A 22,157-nucleotide genomic window follows, 5' to 3' on the forward strand; every position below is an offset into this window, starting at 1 on the left:
GCCCTCCCCTTCTCCAGGGCTTCCCACACCCCAAGCCTAACTCCCTTACCCCTCCCCCAACCCCTTGTACCCCTCTTGCTCCTCCCCCCCAACCACCCCCTACTCCCCTCCCCGCCTCCAGGACTGCCCCGCCTGCCCTACGTTGCTCCCTTGCCCCCCAAACCGTGACCATTGCCCCTCATTGTCAGCCCCCCCACCCGAGCCCGTGCTGCAGCCCAGTGCCCCGCATGGGGCTACATCCCCTGGGAGGAGATGGTGAGGGGCTGGGTGCTCCCCACGTGCCCTGCCCCTGTTTGGGGGGGTTGCGCCCCACGGGCTCCCCCTGACCGTCCCCCTCTCCCTGCAGCGGAGGAGCCTGGCGCCCAGCCAGCTGGCCAAGCGCAAGCCGGACGGTGCCTGCGAGGACGAGGACGAGGACTGGCGCCCGCCCGCCGTGAGCTCCAACCCCCCTCATGTCCTGCACCCCACCGAGCCTCCCCCGGGGCATCGGGGCTCCCTTCCCCTTTGGCAACCCCCCATGCCCTGCTTCCACGGCTGCACCCCCCATCCCCCCCAGGGTCCCCCCGGCTACAAGAGCGAGCTGCAAGTCTCTCATTTAGGCAAGGATTTCTTGCCTCACACTCGGTCCCCCTGGCTGCTGGCACCTCATTGCTTTTTTTGACACGGTCTCCTGGGATTGGGACTGAAGTGTAACTCCAAACTTTGTACGTGTTTAGGAGCATTTGCATCAAGACCAAAAATCAGAGTGTGCTTGGTAGAGCGGGTGCCTCTCGCTGACACGCATGATTCCTCCTGGCTGTGCTGCGGGGGGATAAATTGCTGGGCATCACTGCTGGTTAAATTTTTTTTTAAGGCAGAAAGGGGCATTCTGATAGCCCGGCCTGATTTGCAGTATATTATAGGCCAGGAACCTCAACCAGTGATTTCTTTGTCCAACCCGTCATTCCAGTTTGTGCTGAAATCATTAGGGAGGTACCTGGGCGGGTGAAAGAAACAATTGCAGCGAGATCATCATAAGCCATCCATCTCCTTTTGGCTTGTGACTTTGAGTGTCTAAAAATTGGCTTTTAAACGCATGGTCTCTTCATCTGCATAATAAGGGCTCCCAACATGCACCTGCTTCCAGGAAGAATTGAATGTTGTGATCTGAGTGCCAGCACCCAGGGTTTCCTTTTCCCAGTGAAGGAAGGATGCAAAGTGAAAACAAAGCTAATCTATTTTTTGCTGATCCAGTCTTCTGCTCCATGACGTTTAAACCCTCGTATTTTAGCAGCAGAACCACTGTGGTTTGGCAAGGAGTTGAGGGATATAGATTCATAGAAGATGAGGGCTGGAAGGGAGCTCAGGAGTCGCATCTAGTCCAACCCCCTGCTCCAAGCAGGACTAGCCCCAACTACATCATCCCGGCTAAGGCTTTGTCTACCCAAGCCTTAAAAGCCTCCAAGGATGGAGAGTGCACCACGGCTCTGGGGAGCCTGTTCTAGCACTTCACCACCTGCCTTGTGAGAGCGTTTTTCCTAATATCCAACCTCAACTTCCCTTGCTGCAGCTTGAGTCCATTTGTCCTGCCATCTGTTCCCACTGAGACCAGTCCAGCTCGATCCTCTTTGAACCCCCCTGCAGGGAGGTGAAGGCTGCTATTCAATCCCCCTCAGTCTTCTCTTCTGTAGATTAAATCAGCCCATTTCCCTCAGCCTCTCCTCACAAGTCCTGTGCCCCCGCCCCCCAACCATTTTCATTGATATCTTCTAAATATGAATATTTTAAACATTTTAGCTTCTGGACAGGTTAAGTGTGAGGCCCGTTGACCTTGGTAGCGTCCCTTCTGAACCTGGCTTTGTTGTAGGACAAGGGCAGGGAGTAGCGATCTGCTGTTTTCCATTTCGCTTGGATGGTCTGTGCAGTTAGACACTTATTGAGCACGATAGTGATACCTTTATCCTATTTGGGTGTCTGCATACCCACGTGTTCTGTCCTGATTCTCTTTTCCAGACGCCGAAGAGACAGAAACCTGGCAGTGACACAGAGAGTGGGCAATGCTACATGTCGCCTTTCCGGAAACCCCTGGCTCAGCTTACCAATCGGCCTCATTGCCTTGATAGCAGCAAACATGTACGTGGGTTTCTTGAGAGGATCTGTTGTCAGCACAAGGCTGGGGCGGTTTTGCACTAAATATCTGTTGCTTAACTTCAAAAGCATGAATGGATCAGGACTAAGGTCTTGTAAAGGCTTGCCTTGTCTCATGGGGACTCCATAGCAAAGGTCTTGCGGGACTACCTTATTGATTTGTATCATTGTAGCACCTAGACACCTTGCTGAGATCACTTTAGCTGTATAACCAGGTCCTTTATGGATGGTAACATTACACCTTGGCACCTGGGGGATTAAAAATGCACTTAAGCAAGAGGCAGATGGTGTTGAAGAGAGATGGTATCAGTTAGTTTCATGCATTTGAGAGTGGGATAGGAAAAGTCCAGAGGGGAGCTTTTGCTGATCGTGATTTTTTTTTTTTTCTCTGTGCTGGATGTAACTTAAAAATATCTGGGATACAAGCCTCAGTGGACACTGGAGAGCATACAGCTGCTGGTAGACTGGGGCCCTTAGTATGCATCTTGTTCTGTTTTATTGCTACCTTTGATAGCAAATGGCTCTAACATAAATTTCCTTTCTCAATCCGTAGGAGGCGTTTATCCGCAGCATTTTGTCAAAACCCTTCAAAGTCCCCATTCCAAATTATAAAGGTAAGATGACTCTTTCTTTCCCCGAATAATAATGATTTGGACAAAATCTAACTTCATAAAATAGATGGTGCTTGGGTTTATGAAATATCCTTTCTACTGGGGCGCACTTGAGAAGTTCAGAGTTAATTTGGGAAACAAAAAAACTAGCACATTAGTGAATTGATCTCTTTCTTAGCAGCGTTTAGTTAGGATTATCCTGCACTGGTTTCCATGTTGTTGCTGTTAAGTAGTTTATGTAATGCTGTAAAATTGTACGCCGCATTACCGGATACAAGTGCAAGACAGTTTCTTGGCTCCAAGGGTATTATTTAACCTGCAAAACCCTAAGATTGCTAACAAGACAGAATGTGCGGGAGACCGATAACGCATGCCAGTTTTCTTTATGTTCAGTGGGGTGCTCGGGAGTCTGAAGGTGCTATTTAAAGCAAGAATTGTTCTGAAGTTTGTGGCTTCAGCTATTTTCAAATCAGCAAAGCACAGACTTGCTGATGGGAACAAATGGGGCCATTTTTCCCCCTGACTGAATAATTCCAAAACAGGTCAGCCAATTTTGCTTCAACTGTATTGATTAAAAACAAAACAAAAAGATGCCTTGGAGACTTTGGGCCAAGTCAAGCATTTAATAACCAGCCCAAAAGGAACTGGTTTGACAAAGTTCGTAGGAGCTGAAAAAGTAGGTTTGAAAAGAAGTTTGAATTCCTCGGCATTTACTATGAAAGGTGCCATCTGTAATGGCAACTGCGTGTTTTTGTGGTGAGATTTGGCAGACCACACCTGCATGTACGATCTTATGATCTCTCTTTTGAGCGTGAGTAGCATGCAGACCTTTGACGAGAAGCATGTTATTGGTTTTGTGATGAATATGGTCCTTAGGGAGCTGCGTGCCAGCTGCAGTCGTCTCTGACAAGAGTCAGGCCTTAGGATAGAGTTACTTGCTGGGTACTAGGCACTGTTATTTGTGTTTGCACTGAGATTTCGGAAGAAGGGTTTGGGCCTGCTTGATGTTTGTGACCATCTCTGTTCCAGGGCATGTGTGTTTCTACATATAACAGATGATGCTAGGGCAATGGCCAGATTCTGCATCCCTGTCTTCTACTGTTCTAGCTGGCTGTTGACCTGAAAGGCCTCAACATCTACTGCACAGCAGAAGGATGATAATGCAGTAGATTATATGTTGCCGTTACAAGACGTGCTAGTGCCGTACAAAATAGGGTGTTGTAAAGGTAGACAGCTGCCAAAAGTCCCCTTCTGCCCAGTGTGTGCAGGTATCCGAGAGGAGGCCTTGGCACAGTGGCTTTCTAAAGTACAGTGCTCAGAGAATGGCCAGGCTTCTCTTTAAGTAGAGTGAAATTATGGCCCTTGAGAATCAGGAAACAGCAGCAGCCCCTGTGTGCTGTGGTGGAAGGCATCGTGCTGCTTTGCAGAGGGAGAGTTGCTAGGTCTGTGTGGGTCTGGTGGGTGGAAGTGCTCTGTGTTCCCTGCTATCAGCAAGCAAGCCATCCATCCAAGCTACAGCCTGGCTTCAGAGAGCATCTGTATTTTGCCTGCATCCCCAGCACTGCACATTGCTTGTTCAGCTTCCTCCAGCCAGGCAACACCTTGTTTCTAGACCCCTGGTCTATGGTAAGGCTTGGTTTTCTCGGGTGACCCTTTGAACTTTGTCTATGGTTGTTTTTAGGGCCTCTGGGCTTGAGGGCACTGGGCATCAAGCGGGCAGGGGTGAGGAACTCTCTCCACGACCCTTTTGAAGAAGGAGCTCTGGTTCTCTATGAGCCCCCTCCACTGAGCGCGCACGACCAGCTGAAAATAGACAAGTGAGTTACCCCCAGAGGGAAATCATCAGTGCTAATTTTAACTCCAACCTCCTCCTATATTTATTTCTTCCGTTCCCCTGTGGCTTTGAGCCAAATGTAGCCTGTGAAATTTGGAGGGGCTCTGGGCTGCTTCTCCTTGTAGAAATAGTAAAGGATGGAACCAGATCTACAATCAGTTGTTTTGTGTTTTGTCCAGGGAATGGGCTCTTGGATTTCCCATTACTCAGTGGCCTGTCAGACCTTTAAGTCTGCTTCTCTGAGAGTCTGTGCTCCATGGAGGAAAGTTGTTCAGAGAATATTAAAGCTTGACTGGTCCAGTGCTCAGTCAGGAAGTACCAGCAGGAAGGTACAAGCCAAAGGACACAGCTGACTGAAAACAGGGGATTTGAATGGGAACTTTTAGACACCCTCACCCAGAGCAGTCACTTCTCCACCCTTTTTATAACTTGGAGGGTTTGCCATATGGCAAGGTTGGTGGTAGGTACTAACTTAGGGCTTGAGAGGCGGAGGTTCAAGTCTTGGCCTCTTATGTGACATTGTAGGCAAGTTGTCTGTCCCCTCTGTGCCTCAGTGTTTCATCTGTGCTGTGAAGATAGCATGTCCCTGCCTTGCAGGGGTGGCCTGAGGATAAATGTGTTAAAAGATTGAGGTGCTTGGCTGCTGCAGTGATAGCGGCTGTTTGAGAGTTGTGGGATGCTTTTAGCCTGGGTGGCCGCTGGCAAACCCATTACATCAGATTCCAGGATGGTAGGCACGAGAAAGTGGTCTCTCCTGCTCCGATATGGTTCTAGCACATGTCTGTGTTATGGTTGTGGGAGGAAATCTGATGCTGATTTAACTGAGCCTCTGAGCTATGTTTCAGCTCTTCATAGATTTCATAGACATTAGGGCTGGAAGGGACCTCGAAAGACCATCGAGTCCAGCCCCCTGCCCCATCTGTGCTGCAGTGTTAGATTGCAACCATGCGACTGTGCCCCCAGCACGGTTGTTGGTTCTGGCAGTGTGGATTGGCTTCTGGGCAGTTGCCCACGTCCAAGGGTTGTTCGAATGACAGCGAACAAAAAAACAACCCCAACCTGGAGCGGTGTATTCAGTGCTTTTTTTCTCTCTTCTCACATGCCTTATAGGGACAAAGTGCCAGTCCACGTGGTGGTGGATCCTGTTCTCAGCCGCGTCTTACGGCCCCATCAGAGAGAAGTAAGTTTTGCAGGGTACAGCCAGAGGGTCCTGGTCTTTCCAGGGAGTCTTGATCAGGCAGGTGGAGGGGGCTGAAGAGCTGCTTCCTGGGAATACTCACAGCTGACTGCTTGCTGTAGTGATCAGTGTTTTATTTCAACTATTAAGCTTTATTGCATCTGTTGAGCAGTATAGAGCCAGCTTGGCTCTGGGAGAACGACTTAAGCGGTGTCAATACAGGATGTTATCCAGAAGTTAGGTTGTGAATGAAATACTGCGCAGAGCCTTGCTGAAGGTTGTACGGTCTGACCCCACAGCCCACCCCCGTCCTGATTTCTAATTACCTGCATGCATACAGAGGTATTGTCTCCAGTGTTCCTCTGGCATGCCTGGGGCGGGTACATATTCCTGGCAGGGTGCATTAGTCAGACCGACCCAGGTTGACAGTAGGATTCCAGATGTATCTGGAATATTTGTGTTGAAATATTTTCTCTAGGAAACGAAACCCATCAGATCTAGAGTCATTAAGCTGACAAGTCAGGAGCATTCTGCCTTCCCCGCTCTCCGTGCCACTTGCTACACAGGACAGAGCCATGCTTTCAAGGCCTGGTAACTTATGCCTAGCAATCAGTGCATATAAGCTATTTGCAAATCACTTGTTGTGTCAGCTGTCAATAATAGCTTTGGATTTGGAGCTAGCCAGGGTAGCTATGCCTGTGTCTTTCAGTGAAAAACCTCTCCTGGCCTATATATCTGTTTCCCAAAAACCCCAGGATAATGGGAATTACATACATATGGGCCGAGTACCTAATAAGCTATTGAGGTTTATTGCGGATACAGGCTCTAATCCCTTAGAACCAGAGGTGGGGTGGGTAGAAGCTTTCATTTGGCTCTCAAGCTAAGTGGGGTCGGGCTTGTTGAGTATCTCGATGGGAGAAAGGAGTATTTCCATTGCTGCAAGGAGCACTGCAGGCTCGCTACAGGATCAGCAGTGCAGCATGACTCTAGTCTGTAGCGGTGCCCTTGTAGGTACATGTCCTCTTGGATGAGAACCTGGCTACTTGCCAGCAGTGAAGATCTCATGGCGTTTTTCCTAGCTGTAGCACCCAGGGTAAATTATACCTTCCCATGTAGGTCTTTCTGCTATGCCCATCAATACATTAGTGTGACTAATCAGATTCTGCCTGTCTGATATTCCTTCTTTAATTTACTCTGGACACTTCCTGTCTCTGGCTGCTGGGTGGTGTTCACTAGCTGCCTTATCCCACAGCAGAGGTGGCTGCATTTCAACAGCATCTCTGGTCTTTCCTTTGGGCTTTAGATTCCCCGAGTTGTGCAGTGTCAGTTTTTGCTGGTGCCAAGCTGCAAAGAGAAACCTTGCAGCCTTTATCTGGCACCCACAGCTCCGTGCTAAGGCCAGGGCTCTTCCCTCAGGGGGTGAAGTTCCTGTGGGACTGTGTAACCAGCCGACGGATCTCTGGCAGCCACGGCTGCATCATGGCTGATGAGATGGGGCTGGGCAAGACCCTGCAGTGCATCACGCTCATGTGGACGCTGCTTCGGCAGAGCCCCGACTGCAAGCCAGAGATTGACAAAGCCATGGTGGTGGCCCCGTCCAGCTTGGTGAAGAACTGGTATAACGAAGTAGAGAAATGGCTGGGAGGACGGATCCAGCCTTTGGCCATTGATGGAGGCTCCAAGAATGAGATCGACAATAAGCTAGGTATGGAGAGTGGTTCATGAAGGTGGCTTTTCATGTCCTCTGCTATAGATGTTTTAGCTGCTGATGTTCTTGGGGCCTGGGTCACAGCCTGCTGAAGAGAGCACGCGTCTTTCCATTGCCTTCAGTGCATCCTTCCTTGTTCATTCTGTGGCTGGTCTTGTGCTCTAAATGCTGGAGGCTGCACATGGGAGAGGAATAGTAGGGGAAAAAAAACCCTGGTCAGGCCCTGTTTACTCTCCCTTCCAGCATGTACTCTCTGCCACGGTCTGACCCAGGACATGGCAATCATATGATGAGACTCAGGTGGCAGGCTCTGTCTGGGGACAGGTCTGAGGTCCTCCCCCCCACCCCGTGCCCACTGTGGATGGGAGTCAAGATAGGAAAGGGCAAGGGAGCCAGATGGGAGGACAAAGCAGGAAGTAAAAGGGCACTGTGTGGGAGGTGAAGGGGTAGGGTCAGTGAAAGCAAAACAGTAAGGCGGGTTGATGGGAAGAGATGGGAGGATGCCAGGAAAGGAGCTGGGGCCTCATCAAAAACAAGTCAGTGCAGAAACCCTCCCTTGATTTAGAGGAGACTAGCGTCCTAGAGCCGTGGGGCTGGAAGGGAGCTGCAGAGGTCACATCTAGTCCAGCCCCTGCCTCAGTAAGGGTTAGCCCTGTGCAAACCAGCCCAGACACATCCATGATCTAACAACTTCGTAAAACCATAGTCAGCCCTGACGTAACACCAGACATCACACCTGAACCTGCTGCAGGGAAAGCAGGGGGACAGCAGCTGCCAACGTCCTGCTGCTTTAAAAGGTTGTTAATAGACGCTCAAGAGATCCCGGGCAGAGGCTGTGCCCCTGCTATAGAGGAAGGCAAGGGGAGTCTGTATCAGTGTGAACATGGGGTAAGATTCCTTCCTGACCCCAAATCTGGCATTGGCCTGAGCCTGAGTGGAGGGGGAAGACCCTCTAGCCAGGACCCTCCAGGTTTGGTCCCAGTAGGAGCATTGGCACAGCCCAGTCCCTATCCCCAGCCTGGGTTGCAGCAGCACCTGGTGCCTCTGAGGGAGGCTTAAAAACTCCCTGACACATGGAGCAGAAAGGGTAGTGGGGGCAGCAACAAGCAAGGGACAGCCCTGGGAGATCCCCGTAGCAGAACGCAGGCATCACTATGCCTAGATCATCCCCACCCCATGGCTGCCCAGCCCTAGCTCAGGTGCAGATGGTTACCTCTTTCCTGGATTCCCAGGGCTCTTCTGTCTGTGATTCCCTCTTCCCTGTATCCCTTTCTCCCTGTAGCTGGATTCATGAATCAGCGCGGCTTGCGGGTGCCTTCCCCCATCCTGATCATCTCCTACGAGACCTTCCGCCTCCATGCCGAAGTCCTTCAGAGGGGCAGTGTCGGGCTGGTCATATGTGACGAGGTAGGGGTACGGGGGCTGACGCTCCCTTATGGCTGGCCAGTACTTCTTGTAGCTGGCCCACCAGTACTGATACCCAGTCCTTGACTCTTCTATCCAGTGATAGGAAGGTGCTCTGAGAAGGGCAGCCAGCAGCCTTGGCCTTGCGTGCGTGACTTGCCTTGGCTTGTGCCTACATCTTGAGACTACGTGGTAGCCGTGGCATCAGCAGGGACCCCCTCCCCTGCAGATGGCTCACAGCACAGTGTAGGGATTGAAGGGGAAATCTGTTGAAGTCTGGGCAGCATTCCTGGAAGTTAAATTGGGACCAAAGATCACCTTCAGGGCCTCATGTCACTGAAGGGATTGGGCTGGCCGGAGGTGGCTGATCTGTGCAGCTGAGCACAGGCACGCTAGTAGAGCGCTTTCCCAGGCTGTGTGTGGAGGGGAGGGGAGCTCCGGGGAGGCTTTCCCAGCCTGATGGGCCTCTCTGTATAGACCTGGGTGCCGCTGGCGGGGGCTGGGGCTGGGTGGGGAGAACATGGGAACTGGCAGAGTAGGTGATCCCATCTCTAGTGCCTTTGTACACTGGTTTCCTCTCCTGGCAGCCACTGGACTGTCTTTGCCAGGGCTGGGCCAGAGTAACTCCCTCTGCATGAGCAAGTGCTCTTACTTCCAAACCTTTCCCTCGATCCTTCTCATTCGTCAGCATCTAGGAACAGGGACTCTTTTCCAAACGCTGCTGCGACTCCTTTATTCTGATGAGGAAGCAAGCAAGCAAGGCCCCTGTTCAGGGCTCTCTCGGGGGCTGGAAGAGTTAGGGGCACAGCTCTTCCTTCCCAAACGCTGCATGAAGTTCCCTCTGCCGTGTCTAGTCTAGAGATTTATTCCACACCAGCGGCATCTGGTGGCATGAATTCATATTGGCGAGAGCACAGATAGGCTGGAAACAGGGAGAGGCACCTTTCCCCCGTATGCACTTACATTGGGCCCCTCATCGTGGGATCTGGGCACCCTAATCTGCTTTGCCCCCTTTCACCCAGGGGTCTTGGAGCCCTTGAGACAAGATTTTGCCTTCTCTGTTGCTTCTAGGATGTCTCCATTTTCATGCAAGGAGATTGCTTTGTTTAGGTCGGGGATGTCAAGCTTGCAGCTTCCCCCTTCTAATCGCCGCTGCATCTGGGGTCTCCGGGCTCCCCCTCTCTCTCCTCTGGCTTCTGCCTCCTTCGCCCACCACTCAGAGCAGGGTGGCGGGAACTAGGGAGTCCGTGCAGGTGTGGGAAGGGCTTCACAGAGGAGTACCAGTGAGTCTGTGTGATGTACAGCCCCGTCTGCTCAGACATTGGACAGCCTCGGTTCAAGCCACATTATCAGAGAGGTAGGGTCCCTCTCTGCATTGGTCCAAATGCAGACTCCGTCCCCAGGCATTGATGCTCTAGTGAGTCCCGCCTGGTTCTGATCTTTCCAGTGCCTTATCTCCCAGCATCATTGGATTCACATCTTGCTCTTTTTCTTCCTTAGGGTCACAGGCTAAAGAACTCTGAGAACCAAACCTACCAGGCCCTCAACAGCCTGAACACCCCCCGGCGTGTCCTCATCTCGGGGACCCCCATTCAGAACGACCTGCTGGAGTATTTCAGCCTGGTGCACTTCGTCAACTCGGGAATCCTTGGTAAGGAGCACAAAGGCGGCTTGCATGGAGGAGGTAGCTTGCAGGGCTCCTACCCCCCAGCTTCCGCTGTTGGAAGAGCTAGCAGCATTGAGTGAGGGACCCGTGCTACAGAGTTTCTGTACGGGGGATTTTAGGATAGACTGTAATGCAAATAAACAAGAAGAGAGCCTCGCCGTGCTAGGCGCTGTATGTATTCATAGTTGGAGACAGGACTTTGCATTCCGAACATGCAAGGCAGGCAGAGGGCAGGAAGAAGGATGCTCCCTTCTGTTTTACAGATGTGGAAGGCCAGTCTCCTGAATCCTAGACCAGTGTTTCAGCCAGTGGCCCATCCTTACTTTGCATGTCACAGTGATTGTGGGGAGGGGGCAGTGAATCTCAGTTTAGCCACGACACCCCCTGGATAGGGAAAGGAGGATGACTTTTTAACTAGAGGGAGGGTTTGTGGGACTTGAATTTCCCCCCTCGCTGGGGAATCAAATACCTCCTGCAGCTGATGTTTGCCAATTCAAACCTTAAGAATGTAAGAATTGCTATTTACTGGGTCAGACTCGAGGTTCGTCTTGCCCAGTCTCCTGTGTCATATGGGCAGAGAGCGGAGGCTGGAAGGGAGAGTGACTGGGTCTGAGCAGGACTTTTCCCTTGTTCCTCTCTCCCTTGTGGCATCCAGCATTGACGGTCCAGGAGTCGGGGACTGTAAATCTTAACTCACATGCTCAATAGCGGCTGATGCCCCTTTTCTCCAAGAACGTGTCCTGTCCCTTTGTGCATTTGGTTAAACCATCTGCTTCCACTATAGGCTGGGGACCAAAGCTAGCAGCTCTGCAGAAAAGGACCAGGGGGTGACAGTGGATGATACCCTGAACAGCAGCCGGCAGTGTGCCCTTGTTGCCAAAAAGGCTAATGGCATCCTGGGCTGCATTGGGAGGAGCGGTGCCAGCAGATTGAGGGCAGTGATTCTTCAGCTCTATTCAGCACTGGGGAGGCCACATCTAGAGTCCTGGGTCCAGTTTTGGGCCCCCCAGTACAGGAGGGATGTGGACGAATTGGAGAGAGTCCAGCGGAGGGTAATGAAAATGGTTTGGGGGCTGGGGGACAGGACTGGTGAGGAGAGGCTGAGGGAACTGGGCTGATTTTATTCTGGAGAAGAGAAGACCAAGAGGGGATTGAATAGCAGCCTTCAGCTCCCTGCCAGGGGGCTGCGAAGAGGACGGAGCTGGACTGTTTTCAGTGGGGGCAGATGACAGGACAAGGAGCAATGGGCTCAGGCTGCAGCAAGGGAAGTTGAGGTTGGATATTAGGAAAAACTTTCTCGCTGGGAGGGTGGTGAAGCACTGGAACAAGTTATCCAGAGAGCTTGTGGACTCTTCATCCCTGGAGGTTTTTAAAGTCCAGCTCAACAAAGCCTCGTCTGGGATGATGTAGTTGGGGCTGGTCTTGCTTGGACTAGATGTGACCTCCTGGGGTCCCTTCCAAGCCTCATTTTTTCTGTTTCCACCATGTCTGGTGGCAATGATTCCCACACTTTAATGACAGGCTGGGTGAAAAAGAACGCGCATTAGTGTTAAACTTCCTATCTGGTAGTCTCATGTTGTGAGCCCTCGTTCTTATCTGGTGAGAGACAGTCGATAATAAATCCCTCTGCACTTTTTCTTCGCCATTCAGTAATTTGTAAGCCCTTAATATTTCACCTCTGGGCTCCAGCTTGTGCACACAGATAAGCCCTGGTGTGGAGGGAAGGAATGGGGCTGATCTGTTGGTGCTTTGCATTCTCTGCTGCCTCCTGAGAGTTCAAATTTGGCCTTCAGACTTGCTGGCAGGAAGGGCCAAAGTTTTCACCATTCTCTTCAGGATTTAAAAATAGACCAACCCCTGAGTCGGTCCTTCATCTTCTTGCCGTTTGCGAGGGCTCTGGCCTTTTTGGGGTAAACCCAACCAGCCTGTCATTGAAATAGTCCCTGCATGGAAGTCTCTCTGACCAGACACCAGTCATCACATCCTGACTGCGAGAGCAGTATCTGGGTATCGTTGGCTTCTGCACAGCTTCTCTGCCACCCAAGTGCCATTGGGTGTTTTATATCCCCGTCACGTTCTCCCTATGAGTTTCAGTTCAGTCTGACGCTCTTCCAGGAAGGTGGCTTGGCTGTATTGATCCATCTGTGCCTCGGGCACCTCTCTGCACTTCTCTTTCCCTGTATAAAATGGGGCTAATATGCCAAGGAGGCAAGGGTAATTATGATTGCAGGCCCCTTGGAGAGGAAAGTGTACCAACATTCAGTCATTTTCTGTCACTCGCATTTGCTTGCTGTGTTCAGTTGCTACAAGCTGGTGAGATGCACAGCAGAAACTGCAATCACTTGCAAATCAAGGGAAGTGATTCTTCTACCCAATTGAGCATTGATGAGGCCGCCCCTGGAGCCCTGTGTCTAGTTTTGGGCCCCGCACTTCAATAAGGATGTGCACAATTTGGTGCAAGTCTGGCACAGAGCAGCAATAGATTAGGGGCCTGGGAGGCAAGACTGATGGGGACAGGCTGAAAGAACTGGTGTTACTTAGTCTGGAGAAGAGAAGATTGAGGGGGGATTTGATCAGTCTTCAGATCCCTGAAGGGTGATGACAGAGGATAGAGATGGGCTTTTCTCTGTGGCCGCGGGGGACAGGATTAGGAGCAACGGCCTCAAGCTGCAGCAGGGGAAACTTTAGGTTGGAGATGGGGAGGAATGGTCTGTTTGTGAGGTGGGGGTCATGCACTGGAGCAGGCACCTAGAGACCTGGCGAGGTGTGGGGTAGGGAAGGAGGCTGTGCATTCCCCACTGACGCAGAGGAGACCAAGAAGGGCTGAAATTGCTATTGCTTTCCCTCTGTTCCTCCTAGGGACGGCACAAGAGTTCAAGAGGCATTTCGAAATCCCCATCCTGAAAGGCAGGGATGCTGCCGCCAGCGAGGGGGAGAGACATAAAGGGGAAGAGCGGCTGAAGGAGCTGATCGGCATCGTGAACAGGTGTGTGGTCCCCTGCTGGCACCCTCCCCCCCTCCTTTAAGCCCATGGTTTTGAAGGCTGTGGTTCCTCTTGGAAGCCGGCCACACAGCCACGGGCTGCAGTAGTGTGACCCAGCACCCCCCACAACCTGCACGGTGGCTGTGGGCAGCTCCCTACAGCCCCTTGCTCCTTGCCACGTGTCTGAGTGGCCCCCAATGCATGTAGGAGGGTTTGGAGGGGGCTGATACAAGGCAGGGGGTTGGGCTAGATGTGGCCTCTGCAGATCCCTTCCAGCCTCGTTGCTTTAGGATTTTTGTGTGCATCGATGGCTCCCAAAATCCCTCTGGGGAGATGCAGGAAGCCAAAGCTGGAGGGAAACCCAGAGACCCCAGCTCCTGTCACAGCCAGAGAGATGTGGGGGGAAGTGGCAGCTGGATGGGAGCCCAGGGGCTACAAGTTAAGCCCTTGCAGACTGTATGTGCGGCTTTGGGCTGTGCAGCCATAAACTCTTGCCCAGCTGGCCCTTGCAATGCACTTGTGAGGGAAAGGCCACGAGGAGCAGGTGAATCATCTAGGATCCATGTGGTGCTGGGGAGTTCAGGGCAGCAATTGGGAGTCTCTGATAGGACCCTTCTCGTGACCCCTCCACACCCCTTGGACAAGCACGACCTGCTCCTGCCTCAGCACAGGGTCCAAAACCAGGACCTCTGCGGTGGATCAAAGTGGCAGCTTCTCATGCCCTTAGGGACTCGTGCAGCAGGCTCAGCGGGGCTCTCGCGTCTAGTCCATCCTCTGCTCGGGGCGGGCTCAACTCTTAGCCTAACTTAGCCAAACCTGCTCTTAAGGCTTCCTGTGACGGAGAGATGCCAAAGCCTCTTTGGGCAGTCTGTTCCAGTGCTAATCCACCCCTAGAGCTCTTCTCCCTATCCTTCCTGAGATCGAACATCAGATATCTTCCTAAGACACTGGAAACCAGCCCGTTTTGTCCTGGCACTTGTGGACACGTAAAACAGTTGATTGCCATCCTCTTACTAGGCACTGTTTTGTGGTTGACAACTCTTCCCAAATCCCCAGACCTCTTCACGATCTCCACGGGGATCACACTGAGAAGCTGGGGGTGGGCTCCAGTTTTCATGCGTCTCATCTCTGTCTCCTTTGCAGATGTTTAATCAGGAGGACGTCAGACATTCTCTCCAAGTACCTGCCTGTGAAGATCGAGCAGGTGGTGTGCTGCAGGTACGTACGCCCCTCGTCCCCTGCGGGGAGAAAGTCACCACAGCATTGCCTTCAGGGCCTGGGATGTCAAAGTCCCCCTCATTATCCAGTCTCTGTGGGAAAGATCCCACCAGTTAGGAGCACGTCTCCTTGACCTGAAGTGCAGGTGGAGGAGGGAGATGGTGTTGGAGTCATGGCTTATGTGTAGCAGGCTCAACTCATGTCCTCGTGTCCCAGGCTGACACCCCTCCAGGCTGAGCTGTACAAGAACTTCCTGAAGCAAGCGAAGCCGGTGGAAGAGCTGAAGGGTGGGAAGATCAGCGTCTCCTCCCTCTCCTCCATCACCTCCTTGAAGAAGCTCTGCAACCGTGAGTTGGGGCTGGGCAGGACAACACCATTTTGGCTGTTGCATTATCTGCATTGCTGAAAAGCCACACGGTGTTCCCTTGAACTCTGCAAGAGCTCATAATATGGTGTGACCTGCAGAGGTCACATCTAGTCCCATGGGCTAAACACCAGTGACACTGTTGCAGTGCAAATCAGCCAGACTTCTGGAGGCGGGGACTAGAGCCTTGGACCTGTTCACTGCCAACCCTGGGCCTCTGCAGGTTTCCTGCAGCTTGCAGCAGTCACAGGACCCTCCTCCCTGAGGACCTGTCACTGAGTGAAGCAAATTATGCTTCATACACACCTGAGATGCAGCTGTACTGTGAGGATACAGCAACCGTGCTGCTGCTGTCTGAGGGAGACCTGTCCCTGCCCAGGCAGCTGTGGTGGTTTCCAAGCCTGGTTTTTATTCTTCAGACCCTGCCCTGATCTATGAGAAGTGCATGGAGGAGGAGGACGGCTTTGTTGGAGCGATGGACTTGTTCCCTGCTGGCTACAGCACCAAGTCACTGGAGCCCCAGCTCTCAGGTACCTGCGCAGCAACGCGATTTCCACTGGAAGGGGACACGGGGCTGATGCTTCAGGGTGGCTTCTCCAAAGAGAGGAGGTGCGTCTCCTTGTCCTTCTCTAATCCCATCACTACTCTAGATCTCAAATGTGGGTTACTGTTGGCTCCATTACACAGATCCCCTACTACAGAAAGGATGTGGACAAATTGGAGAGAGTTCAGTAGAGGGCAATGAAAATGGTTGTGGGGCTGGGGAACATGACTTGTGAAGAGAGGCTGAGGGAACTGGGCTGATTTAGTCTGGAGAAGAGAAGGCTGAGTGGGGATTTAATAGTTTTCAACTCCCTGCTGGGGGTTGCAAAGAGGATGGAGCTGGATGATAGAAGAGAAGATCTTCCAGCGGCAGACCCACAAGAAAGCACTCAGCAGCTGTGTGGCAGATGACAGAACAAGGAGCAATGGGCTCAAGTTGCAGCAAGGGAAGTGAGGTTGGATATTAGGAAAAGTGTTCTCACTAGGAGGGCAGCAAAGCACTGGAAGAGGTTACCCAGAGAGGTGGTGGAGTATCCATCCTTGGAGGTTTTGAAGATCCGGGTAGACCAAGCCTTGTCTGGGATGATGTAGTTGGGGCTGGTCCCATGTCAAGCAGGGGGTTGGACTAGACATGACCTCCTGAGGTCCTTTCCAGCCCCCATTTTCTACGATTCTGGAGAAAGCGAGGCAAAGAGAACGTGGCTTCCTTTCACTGACCTGAGGACAAAACCCAGGCACTTGGCTGCCAGTCCTGTGCCTGGTGTGTTGTACCCTGCTGCCTCCCTCCCTGGTACATTTAATGACAGGCAAATATTTTTTCCCCAGGGAAGATGCTGGTTCTGGATTACATCCTGGCAGTCACTAGAAGCACCAGCAATGACAAGGTCGTGCTGGTCTCCAATTACACCCAAACGCTGGACCTGTTTGAGAAGCTCTGCCGGAGTAGGAGGTTTGCCTCTAGGCTTGCTTTATGAAGCTCTTTTACGTAAAGTCTGAACTAGTGATTCTTAACCAGGGTGTTGGGGTACACTTGGGTGCCTCAAGACCCTTCCCAGGGTATTAGAGGTGCCATGCAACACTAGCACAAGTAGGTATGCAAACATGATTCACAAAATAAACCCAGAGTTTTCTAGTGGGAATTCAGAGTGTTAGAAACATCCTGTTGCAGTCCAGTGTCTTTGCAGCAACAGAATTGCTCTCGTGCTTCTCTAGTCAACAAATGAAAATTGAGAGCTGGCATTTTCTAAGTGGTGCCACGAGTCTACAAACCTTGAGAGCCACCTTTTAGATCCATACGTTGAATTATCTGTTGAGATGGCTTCTTGCAGAGCCTCTTGTCTTAAACTGTAGTTCAGGAGCCTCCCTCTGAAGCTGATGTGACCAACCTGGTCTTGGCTTCCAGGGGAAAGCTCTGCTCTTCTGTGTAAAGTTTCCAAGCCTGGCCTCCAGTCACGAGGCCATTCACTGGAGCTGCGGTTTTCCCTCCTAGAGTTTTTCCTTCCCTTTTTAAGGCATGTTAGATGGGGGTGGTGTTGTGAACCCATGAAATATTGTATACTGTCCCAGGTATTTATATGTCCGACTGGACGGCACCATGTCTATTAAAAAGAGAGCGAAGATTGTGGAGCGGTTTAACAGCCCCTCAGTAAGTAGAGCTTCCCTGACCCCACACCCGTCTCGTGGGAGATGCAAATGATTGAGAAGCGGCAGGTTTTATTTAATCCAAGTGTCTCACGACCTGCAGAGCCCCGAGTTCATCTTTATGCTCAGCAGCAAAGCTGGCGGCTGCGGCTTAAATCTGATTGGAGCAAACAGACTCGTCATGTTCGACCCGGACTGGAATCCAGCCAACGATGAGCAAGCCATGGCTCGGGTCTGGAGGGACGGCCAAAAAAAGACCTGCTATATCTACAGGCTGCTCTCAGTAAGTCTGCCTACCCCCAGGCTGCAGGATCCTGAAGTACATTTTGTAGCTGGGCAGCAGGGACGGTGTGGGAGCTTTCAAGCTGGTGAAGCCAGTAAGAGTGGAGTCGCTACTGGGTTTGGTGGAGTTGCTTCTGGGTCTCGGGGCAGAGAAGTGACTGAAGCTTTAGGGATGAGAAATTCAGCATCGGATGTTGGGTGGTGGAGAGGCCACAGAGCTGTGTAAAGATCTGTCTGGTGGCAAATGGGTCTTGAAGCTGGGAGAATTTGTGGCAGGCCCTGAGAGAGGATTCTTCGTCCCCAGGGACGAGCTGCACTCCTGGAAGTCCCCCATGTGTGTCTGCCTGAGGGTGCCCGTGCAACGGGTGATGCTGCAGCCCATGAGGCTGTAAACTACCAGGGCAATGAGAACCGGTGACTCCCATGCCCATGTCTCACGGTGCAGCGTTCATGCTGGCATTTGCACCAGCACCATAAGTGTTTCCAGGCCAAGCTCGGCATGGGGAAATCGCTCGCAATAATTATCAGGCTGGTGTAGCCACAGGGTGAGTCTGCGGTTGGAATTTGGCTGCCTTGCTACTCCCGCCTTGTCTGGCAGCCCTCCTGTATCTTGCCGTAAGCAGGTAGAGATGGGAGCTGGCCAAGGGTGCAGCATGGAGTGGTGTTAGTGATGCCTCTCGTGTCCTCCCAGCCGAGCATTCAGTGACTCTGGGCAGCAGGTGATAGAAGAAGCCATCAGATCCCTGTGGAGCTCTTCATAAAGATGAGTGTCTATGCTGGTATCCTGGCTTCGTTCCCACTCTCATCTGTTCTCTCATAGACGGGGACGATAGAAGAGAAGATCTTCCAGCGGCAGACCCACAAGAAAGCACTCAGCAGCTGCGTGGTGGATGAGGAGCAGGATGTGGAGAGGCACTTCTCGCTGGGGGAGCTGAGAGAGCTGTTCACACTCAGCGAGACCACAGCCAGCGATACCCACGACAAGTATGGCTGGAACTGCTGCGAGGGGCTGGGTTAGCTAGTGGCTGGGCTCTAAGCAGCAGCTGATGAGCGCAGAGGCTGCAAGTCAAGTCGCCAGACCTCCTGGTTGCTGAATGCTGCTTGCAAAGCCATTTGGACTCATGTAACTATCGATCAGCTGATTCAAAATTCCCTTGGGTTGAAAGAGTGATTAGAGTAGAAAGGTCTCAAGTCTGTAGGTAGATGGGCAAATTAATCCATGTCTAGTAACAGAGGGATTAACACTTCCTAGCCACCTTCTGATTTCAAAAGCTCTTCTGTCCCAGGTGATTATTCTTGGACAGCCATCTCCATAGGCCTGTCCGCTTGCAGCAAGCGGTAACTCCCTCAGGGAGGATTCAGGGTAAGATCTTGAGGGGAATAGAAGTTACTTGAATGCACCCTTCTCTGTCGGGCCATCTGGTCCACACACCTCCCTCGCTGGAGGATTATTCCCTGCTTGACCTCTGAATGGTGCTCACCTAGGTGGCTCACCCCTATGATATGTGGTCTTGAGAGCTTCCTGGCTAAAAGGTGCGTTATGTTCTCAGCTGGCATTACGGCACTGAACAAAATTCAGGGATCTATGTTGTAGCCAGGTTGGTGTAAGAAATGGAGACAAACAAAACTCTTCGGCTTAGAGGCAATAGCTTTTATTAGACCAACTAAATAGTAGCAACCAAAAAAAATCCTTTCTTTGCAAGCTTTCAGGTCCAAACACCCTTTGTCAGGCTGCGCAGAATTCAGATTGTAAAAGTTCTAGGTAGAAAAGAAACTTCATTTTGCACAGGGCTCAGAGCAGTTTTATATGGGATCGTGCCCTGACTTCGAGCTTCCGTGTTTAAAGTCAGTGGTATCAGCTGCCCAAAACAGAGGACAGGACAGTAGATCCTCAGAGTTAATGAAGGGCTTAGCTTCTGTGCAAGGGAAGAAAAAGGCTCCTGGAAGGGAAAAGTCTTTTCTAATAGCGCTGGTTTTTGACTGATGTGCCCACATTATGATGGGCTTTGATTTGGCAAATCACAGCTGCTTAGGGCATGGGCCTTCTGGCTTCCCCAGCAGTGCTATTTATGTGGGAAATGAAATGTTTTTTGGGACTGTGCTGGAGCCACTGCTAGTTCTGTATTGATTCTCTCCTCTGCTGCGCTTTGAATGCGGGTCAGGCATTCGTGAAACGTGTGAATGCTGCAGAGCTGAGAGGTTTTTCGGGCATGTGAAGAATCGCACAAATGACCTGTTACACGTTCGCAGTCCCTTGCAAACAGGACTGACAGTGCTTGGTGTGTGGCAAGCTAACCCAAGGCCGCCAGGCTGCCCTCTGGGAGCTTACATCATCTCCGTTGCAGCTCCCCTAGCATGGATCTGAACCAGGCCGTCTGTGCCCAGCACGGGAGGTCTAGAGCGAGCCCCCGACCCTTGCCAATATAATGTCCTTGCTGTTGCAGGATCAAGTGCCGGCGCTGTGTGAACGGCCACCAGGTAAGGTCCCCTCCGGAGGCATCTGACTGCACGTCTGACCTCTCCCAGTGGAACCACTGCGCCGACAAGCGCGGGCTCCAGGACTCAGTGCTGAAGGCTGCCTGGGACGCTGCCATCACCTTCACGTTCCACCACCATTCCCACGAGGAGCAGCGAGGGATTCCTTAGCAGGCCGCCTGCCCTAGGGAGGAGGGAAAGCTTCTATGGAAGTCGAGCCTGTTTCAGCAGCTTTCTGAGAGAGCCCCACAGCAGCACATGCTGGATCTATAATGGGACCACAATGGTCTGGTTTCTGAGCAGGAAGAGCTTTCTAGCCTGCCTGGAGCAGCGGGAAGCACCTGGCAGTATTTGTGGTGCTGCTCTTTGACTTAGCTACAGTGTACTTTGTTCACTCGGGACATCTGAACAGCATCAGATCCTGTCTCTATGCTAGCAGGATGCTGGTACCACACAGTTGGCACGGGTGCCTTTTATACAGGAGAGCCCCATTGCAGGCAGCAAAGTGCCCTCTTCGGATTGATGGTGATGGTAATAGCTAGTTGCCACTTCTACGTGCATTAGATCTGGGGTGTCAAGCATATGTCCCTGTGGGTCAGATCCATCCTGCAGAGCCATGCCACAAGGCTGTGGGGCTGGGGCTCACTGCTGAGATCTGGGGTACGTTGCTCAATGCTCTGGCAGCAGAGGGGCAGTCATGGCTGTATTAACCCCTACAGGTCCCTGACAGCCAGAGGTGGATCCAGATCCAGCCTGAGGCCAAACCTGCTTGACCCCCTGCCCATGCTCTAGAAGCCATAACTAGTGGCTGATAAGGTGCAGCTGTATTATGAAACCTGTGTTTCGCAGGTTATTCTGAAAATAAGATCTCCACCAAAGATCAGTCCAGGTTGTGAAGTCATTTAAACTATGACTTTCCCAAACAGCTGGTCAACTGGGCATCCACTTTGAGACATCTTAACTTCTGACTTTTTTTTTTTTAAACTTGGATTACACCCAGTTTAATTGTAACTTCAGAAAACACTGGTCTTCAGTTTATTTTTAGGAGGAAAAATCCACCTGATCTGATTTGCAGTGGCAGGCTTTTTAGTAAAATTTTCCCTTACCATACAGTCAAAAGAGCCTGTAGCCACTGAACTGCATTTTTATTATAAAATAAAGTTGCTGAAGGATAAAGAAAACTCACTTTTGTTTAAAACCTCTTTGTAAAGTGTGTGTGTGTATGACACTTGCCAGAATCATATGAACTCGGGGAGGAGAAATTCCTGCCACAGGTGCTGGTAAAAGTTTGTAAGCAATGCTGAGGCTGCTTTTTGTTCTGCTAATGGGCATTTATAAGACCATCTCATTCTGCTGAGGAAAAGGGCTTTGATTATTTTTCTATTTGCAAATTTGACAGAGGGATGTTATGTTCCAAACTACCACAAGGAAAGAAAGTGTGTTGGGACACTAATTGACCATTCAGTAATAGCTCAGAGCATCAGACTCCTGCTGGAGGTTAGGTCAAATACATCTGGCAGAATCACCTTATTCCTGTCCCTAATCCTCAGGTCCCCTCCGCTCTGATCAGTTCTTTACTGCTGAGTTTCTTCCCCTCCCCTAATCACACTTCTGCTTCTCCAGCTGCACCATGAGTTACATGATCAATTCTGCACAATGCAAGCAAGACCTGCTTGCTTTTTTTCTCAGCCTAGTGTCATCTGAGCCTGCCTAATGCTTCCCTCCCCTCTGAAATACAGTGGATAAGGAGCCCTGGGGGCAATGTCTCTGTGGAATTTGAAATTAAGGGAGGAGGCTGCTTGGCAGGTCCTGCCCATCACATCACACTGATGTAATCGGCAAAGGCCTGGGAGGAGTCCCATGTGTCACTGACCACACTGCACACTGCTCTGAGGCGCTGGAGCGCCTCCTGTGCTGTTGCAACATCCTGGTCCAGCCAATTCTGGAAGAGGCGAAGGTGGGTGAATTTGGCCCGCTCGCCTCGCTGCAGCAGGTGGCTCTCCAGCTTCTTGGTGAACTCCAGGAGTCCATCAGGCTTAATGCAGTTGGAGCTGTCAGAGGGGAAGAAAATCCAGGGTGAAATATCTGCCTGCAAATTGGGAGTTGCTTGAGATCAGGCAAGTG

General features: G+C 51.5%; 2 protein-coding genes across 5 annotated transcripts in view; one reads left to right on the forward strand and one right to left on the reverse strand.

Moving 5' to 3' along the window:
• On the forward strand, positions 1–21,262 carry RAD54L (RAD54 like). The gene is made up of 18 exons (XM_090050199.1): positions 1–255; positions 347–433; positions 1,993–2,112; positions 2,681–2,741; positions 4,420–4,555; positions 5,683–5,752; positions 7,166–7,454; positions 8,740–8,864; positions 10,362–10,512; positions 13,387–13,513; positions 14,654–14,728; positions 14,945–15,075; positions 15,512–15,622; positions 16,461–16,584; positions 17,202–17,280; positions 17,380–17,559; positions 18,379–18,542; positions 20,003–21,262. Exons 1-18 carry the CDS (start codon positions 253–255, stop codon positions 20,202–20,204), a joined length of 2,235 nt encoding a protein of 744 aa, XP_089906325.1. The 5' UTR covers positions 1–252; the 3' UTR covers positions 20,205–21,262.
• LRRC41 (leucine rich repeat containing 41) overlaps positions 7,478–22,157 on the reverse strand; it is a 25,478-nt gene continuing 10,798 nt past the window's right edge. For 2 of the 4 annotated variants that reach the window (XM_090050198.1, XM_090050195.1), the window contains 2 exons: positions 21,907–22,084; positions 19,189–20,217 (listed from right to left, as the gene is read on the reverse strand). In XM_090050198.1, the coding sequence (XP_089906324.1) occupies positions 20,158–20,217; positions 21,907–22,084 (238 nt within the window). In that variant the 3' untranslated portion in view covers positions 19,189–20,157. Of the gene's footprint in view, positions 7,633–19,188; positions 20,218–21,161; positions 22,085–22,157 lie in introns of those variants that run through there. The other 2 variants (XM_090050197.1, XM_090050196.1) reach the window with 2 other exon arrangements.

This window comes from Crocodylus siamensis, chromosome 5 (assembly GCF_052110815.1).
Source record: "Crocodylus siamensis isolate JL-2025a chromosome 5, ASM5211081v1, whole genome shotgun sequence".
NCBI lineage: Eukaryota > Metazoa > Chordata > Crocodylia > Crocodylidae > Crocodylus > Crocodylus siamensis.

What these genes read in the sequence shown, in the direction of transcription:
- RAD54L (XM_090050199.1), top strand. An exon ending in CCCCATTCCAAATTATAAAG is followed by an intron (nt 2,742 to 4,419) that starts GTAAGATGACTC and finishes GGTTGTTTTTAG; the next exon opens with GGCCTCTGGGCTTGAGGGCA. An exon ending in TGAGATCGACAATAAGCTAG is followed by an intron (nt 7,455 to 8,739) that starts GTATGGAGAGTG and finishes TTCTCCCTGTAG; the next exon opens with CTGGATTCATGAATCAGCGC.